The following is a 21,021-nucleotide window of genomic DNA, read 5'->3' on the forward strand; positions in this document are numbered from 1 at the left end:
GTTTGCCAATGATACGAAGTTAGGTGGACAGGCAGGTAGTATTGAGGAAGTGGGGAGGCTGCAGAAGGATCTAGACAGTTTGGGAGAGTGGTCCAGGAAATGGCTGATAGAATTCAATGTGAGCAAATGTGAGGTCTTGCACTTTGGAAAAAAGAATACAAGCATGGACTACTTTCTAAACGGTGAGAAAATTCATAAAGCCAAAGTACAAAGTGATCTGGGAGTGCTAGTCGAGGTTCTCTAAAGGGTGAGAAAATTCATAAAGCCAAAGTACAAAGTGATCTGGGAGTGCTAGTCGAGGATTCTCTAAAGATAAACATGCAAGTTGAGTCTGTGATTAAGAAAGCAAAAGTAATGTCATTTATCTCAAGAGGGTTGGAATATAAAAGCACCGTTGTGCTACTGAGACTTTATAAAGCTCTGGTTAGGCCCCATTTGGAGTACTGTGTCCAGTTTTGGTCCCCACACCTCAGGAAGGACATACTAGCACTGGAGCGTGTCCAGCGGAGATTCACACGGATGATCCCTGGAATGGTAGGTTTAACATATAAGGAATGGCTGAGGATCCTAGGATTGTATTCATTGGAGTTTAGAAGATTAAGGGGAGATCTAATAGAAACTTACAAGATAATACATGGCTTGGAAAGGGTAGACGCTAGGAAATTGTTTCCGTTAGGCGAGGAGACTAGGACCCGTGGACATAGCTTTAGAATTAGAAGGGGTAAATTCAGAACAGAAATGCGGAGACATTTCTTCAGCCAGAGAGTGGTGGGCCTGTGGAATTCATTGCCGCGGTGTGCAGTGGAGGCTGGGACGCTAAATGTCTTCAAGGCAGAGATTGATAAATTCTTGATGTCACAAGAAATTAAGGGCTATGGGGAGAATGCGGGTAAGTGGAGTTGAAATGCCCATCAGCCATGATTGAATGGCGGAGTGGACTCGATGGGCCGAATGGTCTTACTTTTCCACTCCTATGTCTCATGGTCTTCGGAGGGTCGGTGTGGACTGGTTGGGCCAAAGGGCCTGTTTCCACACTGTAGAAAATCTAAACTAATAGTGGTCCTCAAGAATGTCCTCAGCTGTGAAAGTAATCCATTTCCTTAAATCTTTAACAGTGCACAACTTTACTCAAAAAACAATGTAAAATACATTCATAGATTCTTTTTCAATAATAGTTTTCTACAATCTGGGTTATATTCAATTATAATTAACCAGAAGTCAAGAATTTTCAGTAGCTTACCACTGTACTTCATCAAATGCTACAGAGATAACCAAGGGTTGCTCATACAGTTTTCAACCTTCGAAATGTTGGGTTAAGAAAAAGCAAGAAAGAAAACAAACCTGTAATAATGAGACACTCATTATAATCCAGAGCCTCTGTAAATAGCCGTGAAACAATGAGTTCAGGGTTTATCAAAAAACGGATTTCTTCCTGCACAAGGCCAGCACGTGTGACACCACCTCCAACATATTTGTTTGCAAAGTCAACCTGAAAGCACAGTTTTTGTTTAAACTTTAGGGATTAAAACCAAGTCATGACATTTGAATGGGCATCTTGCTCTTTTATTTTTAGGCCTTCACTAGATCTATATGACCACTATAGCAATCTCTCATTTCCTATAGACCTGAGCATACATTGACTGAGTTCATACCAAGAGTGGACTACAAGTGTTAGAAAAACAGTCTTTTAATTGTGAGATGCTGCTTGGTAGATGGACTTTTGAAAGTGAAACCATTTTCTGGGCTGCGGTGAATGCAACAACAGGAAGCATGGGAATCATCACAATGACACTAGTGTCACACTGATTGGCAACGAAATTCCATTCTTCGTTTTAAGTTCAAAATAGCAAAATTCAATCAACATGATTTTTATTCTCTATGCTCAATATTTAATTTTACTTTCTCCTGGAGAAACACTGCCCTTGTGGTAACTGGAATGGCATAGGCTAATCGAAAGTGGTCCCACTTAGAATCATCTTGCCTTTACTTATCTGGTCATCAGATAGCAGAGTCTAGTTGAAAAGCAGTTACCTGAAAATTTGATTAACTGTTACAAATTAAAAATAAATGGTACAGGTTAACCAACAGTAGGAAACACAAATCAGCACAAAATGACAGTTAATTAGTGTTAATTATATACACTGCAATGTTGATTGAACTTAATTTACTTTTTGCCCTGCCGTGTTGAATTTCTAGTTTACTGGATCCCTTTACCTCAACCTGCAGCTAACTCCAATGGATAGTTGAAAATAATTTACTAAAATCCTTCCTTATCGTAGCCCTTTCAATGAATCTTAAGATTTCTATATAAAAATTAATTGCTTTAAGTAGTGCAATCATAAATTAACATACTTAATATTTTGTAACATCATTAATTGCTCACACAACCTACAACTCAATTGTATTCATTTTGTTTTTCATAGTCTGAACGCACATTGCATAAAAATCTAAAAAAATGCCATAAACAAAATACCAAAACAGACTGTATACATTTTTGCAGAAAATGAAATAATTTTCACTGGCAGAATTCACATGTACTGTCAGACAGGTGCAGAACTGTAAGTTAAATTGTCAAGAAATTTTTAAAATTTTTATTTAAGAATATTTACTAATATTTATATTAATTATTAAAAATAGATTTTACCCCATTCCTTTGAGCAAAAAGACAAGACAAGTACCCTTGTTTCATAGAATATTTCCACTTTCATAGACACAATCCTACATTTCATGTAATATGCACATTAAAACACTAATTAATTTGGTTATTTGCATGTTAACTACTCAAACCAGCATACGTCAATTAGGCGTATATATACAGATTACTATTTAAAAAGGCTATTAAGCACAATTTATATTCAATAGGTAAATTACTGGTTCCCTTCCCTGAAACACATCAGTTTAGTTATTGCAACAAACCAGCTACACAAATAGTCACAATTTTCTGGAGTCACCGTGACCCATTAGTTTGTCCTTCCTAGGTTTTGGAGACGTAATGGCAGAGGTTTGGGGATTGATCCATCAGCTAATTATACAGAGAATCAGGAAGTGGGAAAGTAGAAAAATACTTCATGATATAGTCAAATATTGTGGAAAGATTTCAAAACCAGTAAAATTGTTCCAAAATTTCAAACAAATTACCAGTATATCTACACTGCTCCTCCAAATGACCAAACAAATGATAGAAGATAGTGCATGTATGGAATGAACAGCCAGAGGAAGTGGTGAAGGCTGGTACAATTACAACATTTAAAACGTATCTGGATGGGTAGATAAATAGGAAGGGTTTAGAGAGATATCGACCAGTGAGCCTGACGTCGGTGGTGGGCAAGTTGTTGGAGGGAATCCTGAGGGACAGGATGTACGTGTATTTGGAAAGGCAAGGACTAATTAGAGATAGTCAACATGGCTTTGTGCGTGGGAAATCATGTCTCACAAACTTGATTGAGTTTTTTGAAAAAGTAACAAAGAGGATTGATGAGGGCAGAGCGGTAGATGTGAGCAAAATGGACTTCAGTGAGGCAGTCGACAAGGTTCCCCATGGGAGACTGATTAGCAACGTTAGATATCACGGAATACAGGGAGAACCAGCCATTTTGGATACAGAACTGGCTCAAAGGTAGAAGGCAGAGGGTGGTGGTGGAGGGTTGTTTTTCAGACTGGAGGCCTGTGGCCAATGGAGTGCCACAAGGATTGGTGCTAGGTCCTCTACTTTTTGTCATTTACATAAATGATTTGGATGCGAGCATAAGAGGTACGGTTAGTAAATTTGCAGATGACACCAAAATTGGAGGTGTAGTGGACAGTGAAGAGGATTACCTCAGATTACAACAGGATCTTGACGAGATGGGCCAATGGGCTAAGAAGTGGCAGATGGAGTTTAATTCAGATAAAAGCGAGGTGCTGAATTTTGGGAAAGCAAATATTAGTAGGACTTATACACTTAATGGTAAGGTCCTAGGGAGTGTTGCCAAACAAAGAGACCTTGGAGTGCAGGTTCATAGTTCCTTGAAAGTGAAGTCGCAGGTAGATAGGATAGTGAAGGCGGCGTTTGGTATGCAGTGAAGGCAGCGTTTGGTGTGCTTTCCTTTATTGGTCAGAGTATTGAGTACAGGCATTGGGAGGTCATGTTGCCGCTGTACAGGACATTGGATAGGCTACTGTTGGAATACTGCGTGCAATTCTGGTCTCCTCCCTATCCGAAAGATGTTGTGAAACTTGAAAGGGTTCAGAAAAGATTTACAAGGATGTTGCCAGGGTTGGAGGATTTAAGCTATAGAGAGAGGCTGAACAGGCTGGGGTGGTTTTCCCTGGAGCGTCTGAGGCTGAGGGGTGACCTTATAGAGGTTTACAAAATTATGAGGGCATGGATAGGGTAAATAGGCAAAGTCTTTTCCCTGGGGTCGGGAAGTCCAGAACTAGAGGGCATAGGTTTAGGGTGAGAGGGGAAAGATATAAAAGAGACCTAAGGGGCAACTTTTTCACACAGAGAGTGGTACATGTATGGAATGAGCTGCCAGAGGAAGTGGTGGAGGCTGGTACAATTGCAACATTTAAGAGGCATCTGGATGGGTATATGAATAGGAAGGGTTTGGAGGGATATGGGCCGGGTGCTGGCAGGTGGGACTAGATTGGGTTGGGATATCTGGTCGGCATGGATGGGTTGGACCGAAGAGTCTGTTTCCATGCTGTACATCTCTATGACTCTAAGTAGCAGAGTGGGAGCCCATAACCCAGAGGTCAGTGGATTGAAACCATCCTCTGCTATTTCTGAATTCCTATTATAGATGTGAGGGTGCACCTGTGATTCAAATCTCCCCACTATTTTGGAGGGCCCCTTGTCGGTGCAGTTGTTGTGTCTCTACCACTGACCAGGAGGATTACACGTTCTAGCTCCACCTGCTCCAGAGATGTGTATTAACATCTCTGAACATACTGATTAAAAAAATAGATTAAATAAAACATCTAAAAATGTTTTTTACAATAAGTACTAAAAAAGGTTCTTATGCACAAACATTTGCTGTGAACAGCATTATATATTGAACAAGATTGAAGTGAATCAATAAACAGCAGAATTTAACTTTGCTTCCAACAAAAACATTATTTGTCTTGTTTACTTCAAGCTCACCACATATCTCTAATGTGATACTCAATGGAACTTCAGCATTGTTTTGGAAGATCAGCAAGCAAACTTACATCCAGAACCTCAACCTGAGCTACAAATCTTCTCAAAACTCGCTGTTCTGGAAGATTTCCAATTTTCATTGTTAATGACAAATTCTTTTGGAGGACCTTTAAAAGGGGCTACATGACAAACATGCTAGGAAGCATCATTGCCTTCAGGGAAGCAGGAGAAACAATTTCTCAAAATGCATTTAAAAAACTGCACCATTATATAATATAATGCAATTCAATACAGCATAGGAACGGGCCCTTTGGTACACCAGGTACGCCCCAATTTTGATCCTATTTTGACTTGCTCATGCGCAGTTTCTATACCACTGCTCACCTCCCATTCATGTGTCTGTCAAGATATGCCTTAATGTGCCTACATCTACCAGCTCCACTAGCAGTGCATTGCAGGCACCCACCACCCTTTGAAAAACGTTCCCACACTTCCCCGCCACCCCCCCACAAAACCTTCTCCCTCTCCCTTGAACCTGGGCCATCTTGTAGTTGATCTTTGTACCAGAGGAAAAAGCCTCTATCCACCTCATCTGTGCCTCTCAATTTTGTAGACCTGTCAGGTTGCCCAGTCTTTCCGGTGAGTTTATCCAAGCTCTCCTCATAACTAAAACCTTCCAGATCTGGCAACATCCTGGTAAACCTGTGCACCCTCTCCAAAGTATCCATGTCCTTCTGGTAGTGTGGCGACCAGAACTGCATGCAAAATTACAAATATGGCCGAATTAAAAGTTCTATGCAGCTGTAACATAACTTGCTAAGTTCTACATTCGATGCCCTAGCTGAGGAAGGCAAGCATGCTGTATGCGTTGTTGACCACCTTATCCACCTGTGTTGTTGATTTTAGGGAATTGAAGTTCTGTACACCCAGATTCCTCTGTATGTCAATGCTCCGAAGGGTTCTGCCATTTTTTGTATAATTTGCACCTGAGTTTGATCCTCCAAAATGCATCACCTTACATCTGTCTGAAATTAGATATTATGTTCAATGGTCTGGAAATTAGCTCTGGAATTTTGCTCATTTTATTTTGCATCCTGATGCATATTTTTCTGTCTTTTCAGGCTTGAAAATCTATGTGGCATAACTAAGCTTGGGAATTTGTGGGGGTAGGAAGGATCGCACACTAAGATCAAAACTGAAGGCACTACGACACTGTTACTGTCGTGAACATAAGTATACCATTCTGAATAAACATCAAAAAGAAATGTCTCCTCATATTGAATACCAAATCAATAAGTCTGTAATTTTAAAATTGTTCGGGTTAATTGGCCAAATCACACTTCTGAAGTTCAGATCAAATCTGAACTTTTGCAAATCAATTCTTATGTTGTCATTTTGAAAGCCACGGAGTCTTTAAAAGCTCTTTACAAATTTAATAGAGAAAGAAATGAAAGAGCGAGATGAGGCTGCGATCCCATCAGAGCTTTGCTCTAGTGTCCGACTTGCCAGATGACAGCTGCCATTGCAGCTCCTTCAAGCATGTTAAAATGAAGTGGAGAAATGATAGGAGCTGCCTCAGGGTTAAGATTTTAAGTAGACTCTTTCAATGACTACTAGCATCTTCACATACCTGTAATTCATTTCAATTTGCAACATGCAGAATGCACTCTTAAAAAACATTGCATTATTCAGATGCTAATCTAATTGTCCCCCTCGGCAACTGTAGAAGTGCTTATTTTCCATTTTCAATCACAATATTAAACCAGACAGGTTAAATAGTTATTTCAAATCTTTAATTTTGTTCTTATTTATTTCCTTCACCAATTTGCATGTGCTTTGAAATAACCGCTGTTCAAGGATGATGAATCTATAATTATAACCAAACATTAAAGTAATTTCTAAAGACTTTTAAGGTAATAACCATTAAAAGCTCATCCTTTTTAATGTTGTAGAAAAGCTGCTCGCCTGAGAACTACTTGATTTGTTTTAGAAGAAGCACGTCCCCAAGGAGTATTGAGATTGTACATTCTCCCCAGTAGGGCTTTATGGTTAAGCGAATTTAGTGAACTCACTAGTGTCACATGGCTGTGCATTTTCCAACTGTTTACATCTCCTTTGCTTGCTAGAATTAGACAGTAATTTTACCAGCATTGTCCTCGATTCCATTTCTCTCTGCACTGACCCGTCCTCCTAATAAAAACATTAAGCCTTGATATGTCAACCACTTGGTGGTGGAATGATATGACTTTTTAAAAATAAAAGATATCATGTTGACAACAACCTTTGATTTTTGCCTCAGCAGATAACTTTGCAGGGTAGCTCAAACAGCACACTTAGTGCATTTGCTGGTAGACCTTTAAGTTGACCACAAGCCACAGGCAACTGGACAGCATTCAGGCTGTTCTAATAATCTACCCACATGCTCTTGGAAAAGGTTACCCTGTCAATTTAAAAATTAGTCTCTCAGTGCACTGTGTTGCTGCCATGTAATAACCAGAAAAGGGTTATAAAAAAGCATCTTGGGATCCAAAGCTCGGAATTGTTAATCAATTTCAAATTCGAGGTGCATTGCTCGATGCCTTCAATCAAAAATACTGTGGAGGAGACCTGTACATGATTATTAGTGGAGCAGCACCATAAAAATTGCTACATTTTTGTAAAAATTTATCGCTCGGGTTGTGGATGCGGATGTTGGAGCTGGAGATCTTTCATCATTATGCTAGGTAACATCATCAACATGACTTCCATGAAGTGTTGTTGTTCTACTCCACTTGACATTTATATGATCTGTTCTGTGAAAGTGGATATTATCATTTCTGGTTTTTCTTTGCAGTGGTTTGTCTTTGGGTTGTTGATGGCATTACAGGTTGAAAACCAGACCTCTTGGAGTTCCCATGCATCTCTCTAGTTAGCTTGTCCTTAGATGTTACATTATCCCAGTCAAATTGATGGCTCTCCTTGTCTGTGTATGCTGAGATGAGGGAGAGTTGGTCATGCCATTTTGCTGCTAGTTGGTATTCATTTATCTGCATAGCTAGTTTTCTGCTGGTCTGTTCAACGCAGTGTTTATGGCAGTCGTTACACGGGGATCTCACAAGGACCAAATCCTTTACAACAGCAATCACCCCAACGGCTACAAAGAGAGCTGTATCAGGACACCATTTAAACAAGCTATAACACATTGAAAAACACAAGAACTACTCAAAAATGAGGAAGAACACCTACACAAGGTCTTCAGAAATAATGGGTACCCCAACAGCTTCGTCTGTTGGTGCCTATCGAACAGACAATGCCAAGAAGACACTATATGTCCTGATTTAGTGGTCACCCTACCCTATATCAAGAACATATCAGAAATGAGGAAATTACTCTCAACTCTGATCTTCAGCATCTACAGTCCTCACTCTCTCCAGATCAGAAATGACAACCAGACTCCTAAGACCACTGGGAATAATGGTAGTACACCAACCCATAGCCACACCATGCCAACTACTCAAGGACGAAATACCCACAATACATAGGACCAACGTAATATACAAAATCCCATGTAATGATTGTCATAAACATTACATTGGACAGACCGGCACAAACTAGCTGTCCGGATACACGAGCACCAATTTGCAGCAAAACAGCACTCTCCCTCATCTCAATGCATGCAGACAAGGAGGGCCATCAATTTGACTGGGACAACATAACCATCCTAGGAGAAGGTGAGGACTGCAGATGATAGTCAGGACAAGCTAACCAGAGACATGCACAGGAATTCCTACAGGCTTGGTTTTCAACCCGGAATGCCATCAACAAGCATGTAGAAATAGACCCCATATACTGCAGAGAAAAACCAGAAATGACAACACCCACCTTCAGATCATATAAATATCAAGCAGAGTAAAACAACAACACTTCACGGAAGTCGCACTGATGATGTTACCTAGCATGGTGATGAAACATCTACATGACAACCCACAGCTCGGCAAGCAAACGAACAACCACAAGTTGCTAAATATTTGAGACAAAGATGCGTATTCATGCCAGGTTCTTGACAGCTGAGACAGCTATTCCTCAAAGTTCTGTATCAATGCAAAAACGTTTCAGGCAATACTAATAAAGTCTTAATAATGTGTTGCTTAACTGTGGAGTTTTATCTGTTGTCGTGGATACTTCATGCATACACTTGAATGTAGTATTTCAGCATGTCAAAATGCAAAACACCTGGATATAATTTGACTTACTGAAATACAAGAAAAATTGAGCCCAAACTAAAATGCTTATATAATATGGTATCGCAAAATCTTTCTAATTGTAATCATGTATTTTAAATATCCTCTAAATTTATTAAATTACTTTGAAGTGACAATTGAATGGCATATTCTTTAACTATTTTGTTTTACCAGAATCTTTTGTGTTTTAATGATTCATGGTCTGTGAATGTCACTGGATGGGCCAGCACTTATTGCCTATTCCAGATTGCCTTGGCTAGGTAATTTCATAGGACAGTTAAAAATCAATATTGCTGAGAGTTTGGAGTCACATGTATGGCTGACCAGGTAAGGATGACAGATTTCCTTCCCTAAAGTGAATTACCTGGGTATTTACACCAATGAACAATGGTTACATGGTTGCCTTTAGACCAGCTTTTAATTCCAGATTTTTTTTGTTGATTTGAATTTCACCATCTGCTATGGTAGAATTCAAACCCATAAGCCCAGGGCATTAGTTAGGGGGCTCTGGATTATTCATTCAGCATCCTTACCACTCCTCTACCAAATCTCCTTGGTTAGATCAAGAAATACAATAACCAATTTTGGTTATCACCAAATTTTCATGGCTTTCTTTAATTTTTTGTTCTGTTTATACCTGAAGCATGCCACGCCCATTGTCTTCAATTGTTCCTTCAAATGTAATGTGCAGTCGGGTCAGCTTCTTTGTGGACCTGAAACCAAAACATTACAATTAAATAAAACTAACTTATGTGAAAGCTTGAATGGAAATTAATGTATTTTATAAATTTATAATGGATGCAGGGGAGAGGGTAGCATCATGGTAATGCCACTGGTGTAGTATTCCTGAGCCCAAGATTAACGCACTGGGAAAATGGACTCGAATCCCACCACAGTGGCTGGTAAATCTAAACCCTAGCACTGCAGGGTTCAAGGAGGAAGCTCATCACCATTCTGTTCCAGGACAATTAGGGAAATAATTGGTGGATAGTGAGAACTTAGTCAGCGACACAAAAATCCCAAGAACAAATCTCTTAAAAACTGATTTCAGCATTCTTCTAGAATACTCAATTAATTATTTTGATCTATATTAAAACGGTTATACAACCTTGCTCATTGTTTATTGATAGTACTGCATTTTTATTTAGCAAAGAATTAATTCCCAATGGAACTATCTTTCTTTTCCTAACTTCTTAACAAAGTGATATATTATCTATTTCAAATGATATCGTTCAAAATTCATGAAGGTTACCAGTCCATATTCATGAAATTAGAAATTACTTCTTCTTTAAGAACCTGACAAATTATATAAATTTAAAATGCTTTCGAATGATTTAACTTAATCATTATTATTGTCAAAAATGCCAGGCTAATTATAGACAGCAAATGCATTTTTGAGTAAACATGTTTGAACATGTCATAACATGTCTCTGGGCATGCTGAGGTAGGGTCACTGGACATAAAAATGTTAACTATGATTTCTCTCCAAACGCTGCCAGACTTGCTGAGCTTTTCCAACAATTTCTACTTTTGTCTCTGATTTACAGCATTTGCAGTTCTCTTGGATTTCATCTAGGGCAGCCTGAACTTGAACCTGGACATTCTGGTCCTGAGGCAGAGTCACTACTAATGTGTCACACCACTCCTCTCAGAACTTTATGCTGGTGTTCTTCATTATGAGTCCAGAGGCATTACTACCCATCATCACCTGCCTCCAGTGCTGAAGTGGTGACAAAAGCATTGCCCTTAAGTTAAACACACAGGAGGCTGGAAGAACACAGGAAGCCAGGCAGCATCAGGAAATGGAGAAGTCAATGTTTCAAGTATAACCCTCCTTCAGGACTGCTGTCTGAGGGAGGCAGAGAACTTCTTCAAAGTGGGCATCCTTGGAAGAGACTTCGCATTGGTACAAACTTGGTTAGAGACAAAAAAAAACTGCAGATGCTGGAATCCAAGGTAGACAAGCAAGAGGCTGGAAGAACATAGCAAACTGGGTAGCATCAGGAGGTGCAGAAGTCAATATTTCGGGTTAAAAACATACCATTCAGTTAATAAATGCAAATCAGTTTAATCAGTTTAACATTTGTCTCCATTTTCTTTTTGATAGCAAAATTTGTAAAAAAATATTAATATAGGTAAGAAAATTTAACTGTGTAAATCTAATACTCCAAGTCTTTATACTTTGTACATTTGTCAGCTGAAATGCAGGCATGAAATTCTAACTATCCAGTCAGTTTAAATTAAACATGGATAAACTATCTACTTCAAAAAATAAGGAAGCTCGTCAGAATAAGAAAAACTGAGTCCTGCAGAACCTTGAAACTCCAACTTTGAATCGTAACATACTGTCAGAGCTGTGTTACCTTAATAAATTATTAGTAAAAGTTTACATCCTACATAACAATTACATTCATGGCAATGAGCATTCTTATTGTTCAAGGTATGAATTTTCAGAGGGCAATGATCTGCAATAAACTTACTGGCGAAAAATGTGTTGCTGGAAAAGCGCAGGTCAGGCAGCATCAAAGGAGCAGGAAAATCAACGTTTCGGGCATAAGCCCTTCTTCAGGAAGGAGGAGGATGTGCCAAGCAGGCTAAGATAAAAGATAGGGAAGAGGGACTTGGGGGAGGGGCATTGGGAATGCGATAGGTAGAAGGAGGTTAAGGTGAGGGTGATAGGCTTCTCAGTCCCAAACTTCGGACTCAGCACCGCCTTCTTGACCTGCAATCTTCTTCCCGACCTCTCCGCCCCCACCTCCTCTCCGGCCTATCACCCTCACCTTAACCTCCTTCCACCTATCGCATTCCCAACGCCCCTCCCCAAGTCCCTCCTTCCTACCTTTTATCTTAGCCTGCTTGGCACACCCTCCTCATTCCTGAAGAAGGGCTTATGCCCGAAACGTCGATTCTCCTGCTCCTTTGATGCTGCCTGACCTGCTGCGCTTTTCCAGCAACGCATTTTTCAGCTCTGATCTCCAGCATCTGCAGTCCTCACTTTCTCCTAATAAACTTACTGGTCAGACCAATGAAAATAAATTTGTCCTTAGGTCCCAAATTAACAGTAGAGCCTCAGTGGTAGACGTTAACCCTGACAGGAGGACCAAACTATCACTATTTGTTTTACTTCTTTCAAATGAGATAAAGGAAAATATACTATTGACAAGTAAATTTGCTGGAAACTTAAATTATTCAAAAGCTAGAATTGTGGTCAACATATTTAATAATACTGTAAAATCAATAGGTTTTAAATCACAGAAGCTATTCAGTACAATTTATTTCCAAATAATTGCTTTAATTGTTAACACAATTTACCTGATCACAGCAGAACTTCAACCACACATTTTCGTGGTATATTAGAGGAGATTTTGGTAGAGTTCACTTGAGCTCTCAGTTGTATAAATGAGGAAATACAGGTTCATGGCATGTGATACACGCTATCAGCTGACTCAGTGATTTATAATGGGAGACAGCATGAAATTGAGTTTTTGGGCAACTTAACTCCTGTTTTGAAATAAATTTAACCAGTGTATTGATTTTACAATTAAATGGACACCAGTGGGCTTTATCATTATTTTAAGTTACAGTAGTTAATTAAGTATGTTCACAAACAGTGGAAGGAATGATACTAACATAATATAAAATGCAAAATAGAGTATAATTCAAGATCTGTCCAAAGAAAGCTAATATTACTTTTCATGTTAATGATCAAACATCTGTCCATACCAGTAAATAACCAGTAAACGAATGAAGTCGAGCACCAGGTTTTTAAATAAACAGCTCTGTAATCACACACCATCTCCCAGACCATGAGTGTGTTTGCATATAGTTTTAATTATGATATTTTTCTTCTTTGCATTGAAAAGGTCATGTTGATTAGTCAAAATGTTTGGAAACTCAAAGTTAATGCGCTTTCTAAGCAATAATATACAGCTTGGAAATTATCTGTTCAGTAATTTCAAATTCTTGGATGATGTTGGGATGAAAGGTCCAGTATATGTGCACTAAAGCAAATCTCTGAAACATGTAACTTACTTTCACCACAAGAGCCAAAACCCAAATTAAACAAATAAGCTACGAATAAAGAAGCCAAAAATGGGTTCTGTCTTAGTAAAATTAATTAAACAAACAGTGATTGTCATTGATTTTTGAGAAGTAGCAGCTCAGGTTGATGATGAGTTAGAGGGTTTGTTTTCAAACATTTATTTTCAGACTTGCCCGAGGATGTGTGTGTTGTCCCGTCAAAGTGTCATATAGACAAAGAAGGACACCACTTTGACTGGGACAACACACACATCATAGAACAAGCAAAGCAAAGACACACATGAGAGTTCCTACAGGCCTGACATTCTAACTAGAACTCCATCAATAAACACATCAATTTAGACCCCATCTACCTTCCCTTGAAAAAAAGAACTGGAAATGACATCACCCACCATAAAAAACCAAGATCTATAAACGGAGTGGCGGGTCATACCATCAATGCTTCACCGGAGACGATCACTGATGATGTTACCTAGTCATGTAACGAATGTCTGAAAACAAACCTTCCAACTCAGTGAGCTAACATACATCCAGTGATTGCTATTTCATAAGCAAGAGAAGAACCGCACTAAGGTGGCTAGCATTTCATCTTCAGTGTTTGAAGAAATTAAGCTAAAAATAAACTACTAAGCATCACAAAGCACTTGTTATTCCCTGCTCCCATTCTGTAAGCTCCTTGTTATTCTGTATGCATCAAACTATCAATTATTTAATCCCAAGCCTTTATTAATGTCATATTTAACTTGAATGCTGTAAACAAAAGAATAATATAGGATGATGCACTGATCAATTTCCATTTCTCTATAATACTGCTGTGTCAATGTTTGAATCAATTGTCTTCTATTCAGTGCTGAAATTTAGATCGCAGAATCAGAGTTTAATGGCATGAAAAGATTTAGCCCATCGCATCCGTGCTGATCTTATTTCCAATAGCTGGACCTCAACCTTGTATGTTTTATATTTCAAGTGCTCCTCTAAGTATTTAAAATTTGTCAATGTTCCGACCCTGACTCCCCTTTCAGGCAATGTGTTCCAGATACCCACTGTCTTCTGGGTGAATCCTCAATTAACCTCTAAACCTTCTGCCCTTATCTAAGATCTACACCTCAGTTATTGATCCTTATCCTATAAAGAAAGGCTTCATCCTACATACACTATATATGCCCCTCAATTTTGTTCACTTTCAACAGGAACCCCCCCCAAATCTCTCTGCTCCAAGGAAAATAACTCCCTATTGAGCTTCTCTTCTTAGCTGAAACGATCTAGCCCAGGCAACATTTTGTAAATCTCTGCTAGACCTTCTCTATTACACTCATATCCTTTCTATAGTGTAGCCAACAGAACTATACATTGCTAAAGTCCACGTAGACTAAATCAGATGCACAACTCTCACCAACTCATCTGGTTATCTCTCCAAGTCCAGATACATTCAGTCCCTCAGAAGTCTTCCTAATAACTCAGATTTTAGCTGGAGTATTACGTATCGTTCTCGACACTCCATTATAGGAAGGATGTGAATGCACTGGAGAGAATGCAGAAGTAAATTATAAAAATATTTACAGGAATGAGAAAATTCAATTATGAGGATAGATTGAAGAAGTTGAGAATATTCTCCTTGGAGAGAAGGTGGCTGATTGATGATGTGATAGAGGTTTTCAAAATCATGAGCAAGCTGGATAGAACAGATAGAGAGAAACTGTTCTGCGTGTAAATGGAATAACAACAAGAAGGCATCATATAAAGTGATGTACAAAGGTAGCAAGCATGCTATTGAGAAGAGTCATGCCACCTTGAAGTCATGTCTACAGCTACAAAAGTACCTATCTACTCCTTTCATGAATGAATCCTCAGCTGCTATTATCCATCCTGTACCTGCACTTCCTTACGTTGCAGGGTAACCACATCCTTAAATGTGTTATCCATGAACCTCTCTGCCTCACGAATATACCATATTGTCCCAGATTTGATCAAGCTCCTAAACCCAAAGCTTGAGTTGCTCCAGTCAGAGGTATCTCCTGCATACATGGTCACCCAGACCGTCAGGAGCATTTAGGGTTTCCCACATAGTACAGAATATGCAAATCATGGGCCTGACCTTGCCAGACATATCGTAACTGAATAGAACATGAACACTTGCTTTCATTTTTCCCTCATTCCTATAAAATCATAGAATAAAAACAGCTTATTCTTTTTTGTGTCAGACAACTAATACTCTTTAACTTTATCAAGTGAAGAAATTCAATTTTGAAGTTCTAAACTATTAATTATCTGTTTATGGTTTTGCAGCTGTACTCAAGGTCTTAATTTAAATCAATATCTAGAACCACAGACAGGAGAGAAAAGTATCCACCAATTACCACCTGTTGTCCTGTGATGTCTCATTTTGATTTTGTTAGAACACTTCCACCACTGGTCCATCTACCTGCAGGATGCCTCTGCTCTCACTGTTTTTTTAAGGTTCCACACAAGTCTGCTGCCAGTTTATCCACTTCTGGGTCCTCACTCAGCACCTGCTCTCCTTAATGTAAGGACAAACAGCAAGGGACCCAGCATCGAATCGTGTGGTACACCACTGGACACAAGCTTCCAGTCATAAAAGCAAACTTTGACCATTACTCTTAGTCTCATTATAAGAATAATATTTGGCAAACAATTTGCTGAATTGCCCTGAATGCCATGAGTTCTTAGCTTCTAACAAAAGACTCATCAGAAGCCTTGAAGTTCATGTCGACTACAGCAACCAAAAAAACCCTCAGGTAAACTAGATGTTTCCTCAAAAAAAACTCATGCAAATTTGGTAGACATGATCGCCCTGCTATCTTGATTAATCCTTGCCTCTTTAAGTGGAAATTAATTATCTCCTTCAGAATTGTTTCCTATTGCTTCCCTGCCACTGATGTTAGACTCACTGGCCTGTAGTTTCCCACCCTATCCCTGCCACCCTTCTTGAAAAATAGCCCAACATTAACTACCCTTCAGTTCTTTGCTTCTCTATTTTTGCTAGAGAGGATTTGAAAATTAATCAGAACCTCTGCAATCTCCTCCTTGGCCTTCTGCAGCAACTTGGAACACATTTTATCTGCATCTGGGTATTTATTCAATTTTAAGTTCACTAAAGTAGATAGTACCTCCTCCCTCTCAATGCTAACTTGTTTAAGCATATCACATTCCCTCTCCCCGATCTCTTTACTTACATCGTCCATCTCTATGTGAACAGAAGAATATATAGCTAGTGCAAAATATTCATTTAAAATCTCATCTACATCTTCTGTTTGCACATACACATTATCACTTTGGTCATTACTCTTTCCTTATTCAACTTACTTATTAAAATGGATTTTCCTTTATTTTAACCATCAGTGTTTCTTTGTGAGACTTCTTTGCTCTCTCAATTTCATTTTTACGTAATCCCCTGAACTTTCTATACTCCTCTGGGGTTTCTGATTGACAACACTGCCATAATGTTCCCTTTTTCCTTTATCCAATCCTGTACATCTCTAGATTGATTGGTTTTACCCTTCACCTTAATGGGAATATGTTCGCCCTGCACATACTATGCTTCCACTTTGAATGCCTCCCATTGCTGTGATGTAGACTTGCCTTCAAGTGACTGCTTCTAGTCCACTATGGCCAGATCTTACATTAAAATCAGCCTTCCTTAAATTCATAAATGTAACTTCTGGCGCATCTTTGAACTTTCCCAGAATTGTTATGATAACTATCACAGAAATGTTCCCCTCTTCGACACTTCTATCACTTGCCTGGCTATGGTCTCTTCAATTAGGGAGACTTGCCTAATATGTCTGACCTTCTTTGCTCCCTGACTTGTTGGGGAGCTATTGCACACTTCTAGAAACGTGACTGCTCCTTTTTTTGCTTTTAAGTCTACCCATATGACCCCATTTGAAGAATGGTCTAAGTTTTATTCCTCCTATTGCAGTAACTAATTTCTTAATCAACATTGCAACACCATCTCCTCCATTACAGCCATTCTTCCCTTTTTGCCTGAAGGTTCTGTACCACAAATATTAAATTATCAGTCCTGCAGCCTCTATGATAACAATGATATTATATTCCCATGTGCTAATACACTATCAACTCATCTGCAATAAAACAAAGAACTGCAGATGTTGGAAATCTGAAACAAAAACAAATTGCTTTTAGTCGTCCACAGGTCTGGCAGCATCTGTAGAGAGAAAGCAAAGGTAATGTTTCGGGTCCAGTGAATCTTCTTACGGCAAAACCAAAATATTACCTTTGCTTTCCCTTTACAGATGCTGCTGGACATGCAGAATTTCTTCATAAATTTCTCATCTGCCTTACTCACAAGGTTCCTTGCATTAAAACAAATGTGATACAGCCTTGCCATGCTCCCCTATGCCTTAACATGGCAATATACATTCAGCTTTTAGACTGACTGGCTTTCTCCTCAAGACTTGTCTGTGCATCATTCCTATTTTACCTCAACTCATCCCCTTGCCAAATTAGTTTAAATCTTCATGAATAGTACTACCAACCATTCTCCTTGAAATCAACCATTAGCAAGCTGCCTTCAAGCTAAAGGCAGAAAAATATTTTACCAAAAGCATTAATGTGATATAATGGAAAGTATTTCAATACACCCCATGAGTATTTCTCATTTGATGCACTACAGTAATTTATGGATTTCAACTGGCTTTCCTTGCTTATTTATTTAGCAATCTGACTCTTTGTCTGATGTTTTTGTGAAGGCCTTTCAGCTGATGTGAGTGTTTGTACTTCATACCTCACATTTGCAACATTACCTTGAAGGAATCTCTCTCCTATGGACTTTACTGATTCAAACTGCACTCTGATAGTACCGGAGGCCTGGAGTTTTATCTCTTTGGTAGCTACTTTAAGTTACATTATTCTGCAATAAACTTCAAAAATACATGCTTAGGGCTATCCATTTATCAAGCACTAAAAGAGTCACAATACTTTGGAGAAAAACAGTTTCTTGCATCACATTAAATCCATGTGCTTGCTTTTTGGGGATCTTCAATTCTTTGTTTAGGGATAGCCATTCATATATAATGGATTTTTACCTGTAGAAGCAAGGAAAATTAACTATTTTGCAGTGAGATACAGTTAACGTTTTAGGTAGATAATCCATCATCAGACCAAAGGCAGTTTAACCGAATATTTTCAGTACTTTTGTTCACATTAGTTTTCCAGCAAACACAGTATTTGCTTTTGAAATCTGAACTATTTTATCAACATTAAAACTATATTGCTACAAAAACCTATTCAACGTCAAAAATTCAGATGGGTCGTAACAACTGTCAAATCTGACTCAATTTAATTGTATACAATGTAATAGACGGAGCTAACCTTCACTTGGACAATCTGAATGCAATTTCTGGCTGCAGCCAGAAAGTCTTCCTAGACTAGATGGCAGATACTAAGTGTACAAACGTTGTACAAACGTTACATGCTATTCACAACCTCAATCATTTTCAACTGAGTCACATTAAACAAAACAATGCTCAAACACGATGTGATGACTGCATACTGGTAGCTGCACTGAAGTTCCTGTTAAATTAAACCCAAATATGGGTCAGTAGTATCCTCTTACCTTTCCCATTCAGGGAAGTTAGGTAAACACTGTCGCTGAAATGTTACTAAGCCAGTGGGTTCTAAGACAAAAAGAGAAAGAAATTAATAAAAGACAAAGGCATCCAAAATAATAGACACTTATCTAAACACATGAAATTGTCATGTATGATAGTTCTACAAATTAAAATGCTACATTTATTACAATATTGACTTTACAATCAAAAGCTCATATTGATTGCACTGTTGGACAAATTCCACTTTTAAAAAAAAACTGAACATAGGTATTTAACGAAAAACCATTGTACAGTTACAACATAGAGAGAGGCTACTTGCCCCATTCTGTCCAAGTTGGCTCACTACATGATCACAGTTAGTGCTATTCGCCATAGCTATCCAATCCTTTTTTGCTCTTGCCTGCACCGAATTAGGTAACCAGAAAAGCAACTTTCAGAAGGTGCAGGATGTGACAATGTGAGCACAGCTACATATAAAGAATCATATCACTCAAGTTGGAGCCAAAGCAGAATTCAGTACAGCTCGTCAAAGTGTCCATAAATCTAAAAGTTATAGTTTACCCCTTGTTTGTTTTTCACAGAAAGAATTTGTGCACAAGTTAGATTAAGGAGCTTTTTATTAAGGAAACAAAAATTGCTGAAAAGGTGATATTTGGAGTGTATCTCAGAAAAATATTACATACAGTGATATCACTTTTCCCAGGCATAATAAAAATGATTAGGAAAGTACTCATTTAGTCACGCCTGGACACTATATGCATGTAACTGGCTTTGGTTCTACATAATTGGAATTATGCAACTATCCTCCACTGAATGCACGAAAGTATTCAAAGAGTTTGCTGTAGGGTTCTATCCAATTTAGTGTTCTGCAGTTTGTAGAGATGTTTTTAAAAAAGTATATTACATTTTCTTTACTACAAGTCCCATTCATTGCCAAACACAGTGATATCAAAAGACACTCAGGTTCCAGTAGTGCAGTAACAATGAAATCATGACAATACAAGAAGGATCTCTCAGAGATGGACAATTTATGAGTGACATCTGCTTATACAGGAGAACACTTCACACCTCAGTATTTCTACCTCTTTCTCACCATGGTAGCCACAGATAGAGGCTTGTACAAAATCCCAACAGCAACACTTACAGGAGGATGAACAATCGAAGTTTGCAAAGGAAACAAGCCATGATGGGACAGGGACCAGAAAAACTGTGTTTTCTTTTAATTTTAATGACTCATGATAACATGCTAGTATTTATGTTCTTTGGTTTTGAAACAGTATATTAAATATATGGAATTACTCTTCATTGCTCTACTTTACCTACAATGGATAAAGCAGCTTACAACTCACACCAAATTTCTCGGTCTATTCAGAAGGAGTATCTAAAGCATCAATTCAGAACACAAGGTAATTTTGTTGCTATACCCTTGGCTCCTTGTAATCATGCCTGTCGATAATCAGCTTCCACAATAAGTAGACAACCAGACTACACAAGAGTGGCTGACAACAACGAACTCAGGCAGATTAACTGTGGCAGTCCCTAAATTTAATAAAGTGAAGGTGACAATATCACATCCTAAATAATAGCTTGCATACATTTTTGAATCTGAAGCACCTTACTTGCGATCAGCAAATTGCTATAGCACATGTGGGATGAATCCCAACTGTGTCAAAGTGAGCATCAGTAACTCTTAAGCAACAGGTTTAGCTAGAGTTTAATTTCCATGAAATAAGTCTCCAAGACAACTTTGTGGTGCATTAATTACTAATCCCAATATTACAGGAGACTCCAAAGGGTTCACAGTACATTTGAAGCAAATGATAATGTTCTGTTTCATTGATGAGAAGTAATTTAATTAACATGAGAGGATGTTTGGAAGTAACTGCAAAAGTCTCCTGTTCACATGCCTGATGAAACAATAGCATTGGCACCATTCTGTCTTTCAAAAAGACAGAACCATAGAAATGATACAGCACAGAAGGGGGTCATTCAGTCCACCTTGTTTGTGCCGACCCAAAGACACCCAAATGCCCCTTCTAATCCTATC

The 21,021-nt window shown here is 38.6% G+C and overlaps 1 protein-coding gene across 4 annotated transcripts in view; it reads right to left on the reverse strand.

Moving 5' to 3' along the window:
• The window catches only part of parga (poly (ADP-ribose) glycohydrolase a), a 202,150-nt gene that overhangs the window by 70,049 nt on the left and 111,080 nt on the right, over positions 1–21,021 (reverse strand). For all 4 annotated transcript variants that reach the window (XM_043679036.1, XM_043679037.1, XM_043679038.1 and 1 more), the window contains 3 exons: positions 18,980–19,040; positions 9,980–10,055; positions 1,342–1,489 (listed from right to left, as the gene is read on the reverse strand). In XM_043679036.1, coding sequence (XP_043534971.1) covers positions 1,342–1,489; positions 9,980–10,055; positions 18,980–19,040 — 285 coding nt within the window. The remainder of the gene's footprint in view (positions 1–1,341; positions 1,490–9,979; positions 10,056–18,979; positions 19,041–21,021) is intronic.

The sequence above is a fragment of the Chiloscyllium plagiosum genome, chromosome 38 (assembly GCF_004010195.1).
Source record: "Chiloscyllium plagiosum isolate BGI_BamShark_2017 chromosome 38, ASM401019v2, whole genome shotgun sequence".
NCBI lineage: Eukaryota > Metazoa > Chordata > Chondrichthyes > Orectolobiformes > Hemiscylliidae > Chiloscyllium > Chiloscyllium plagiosum.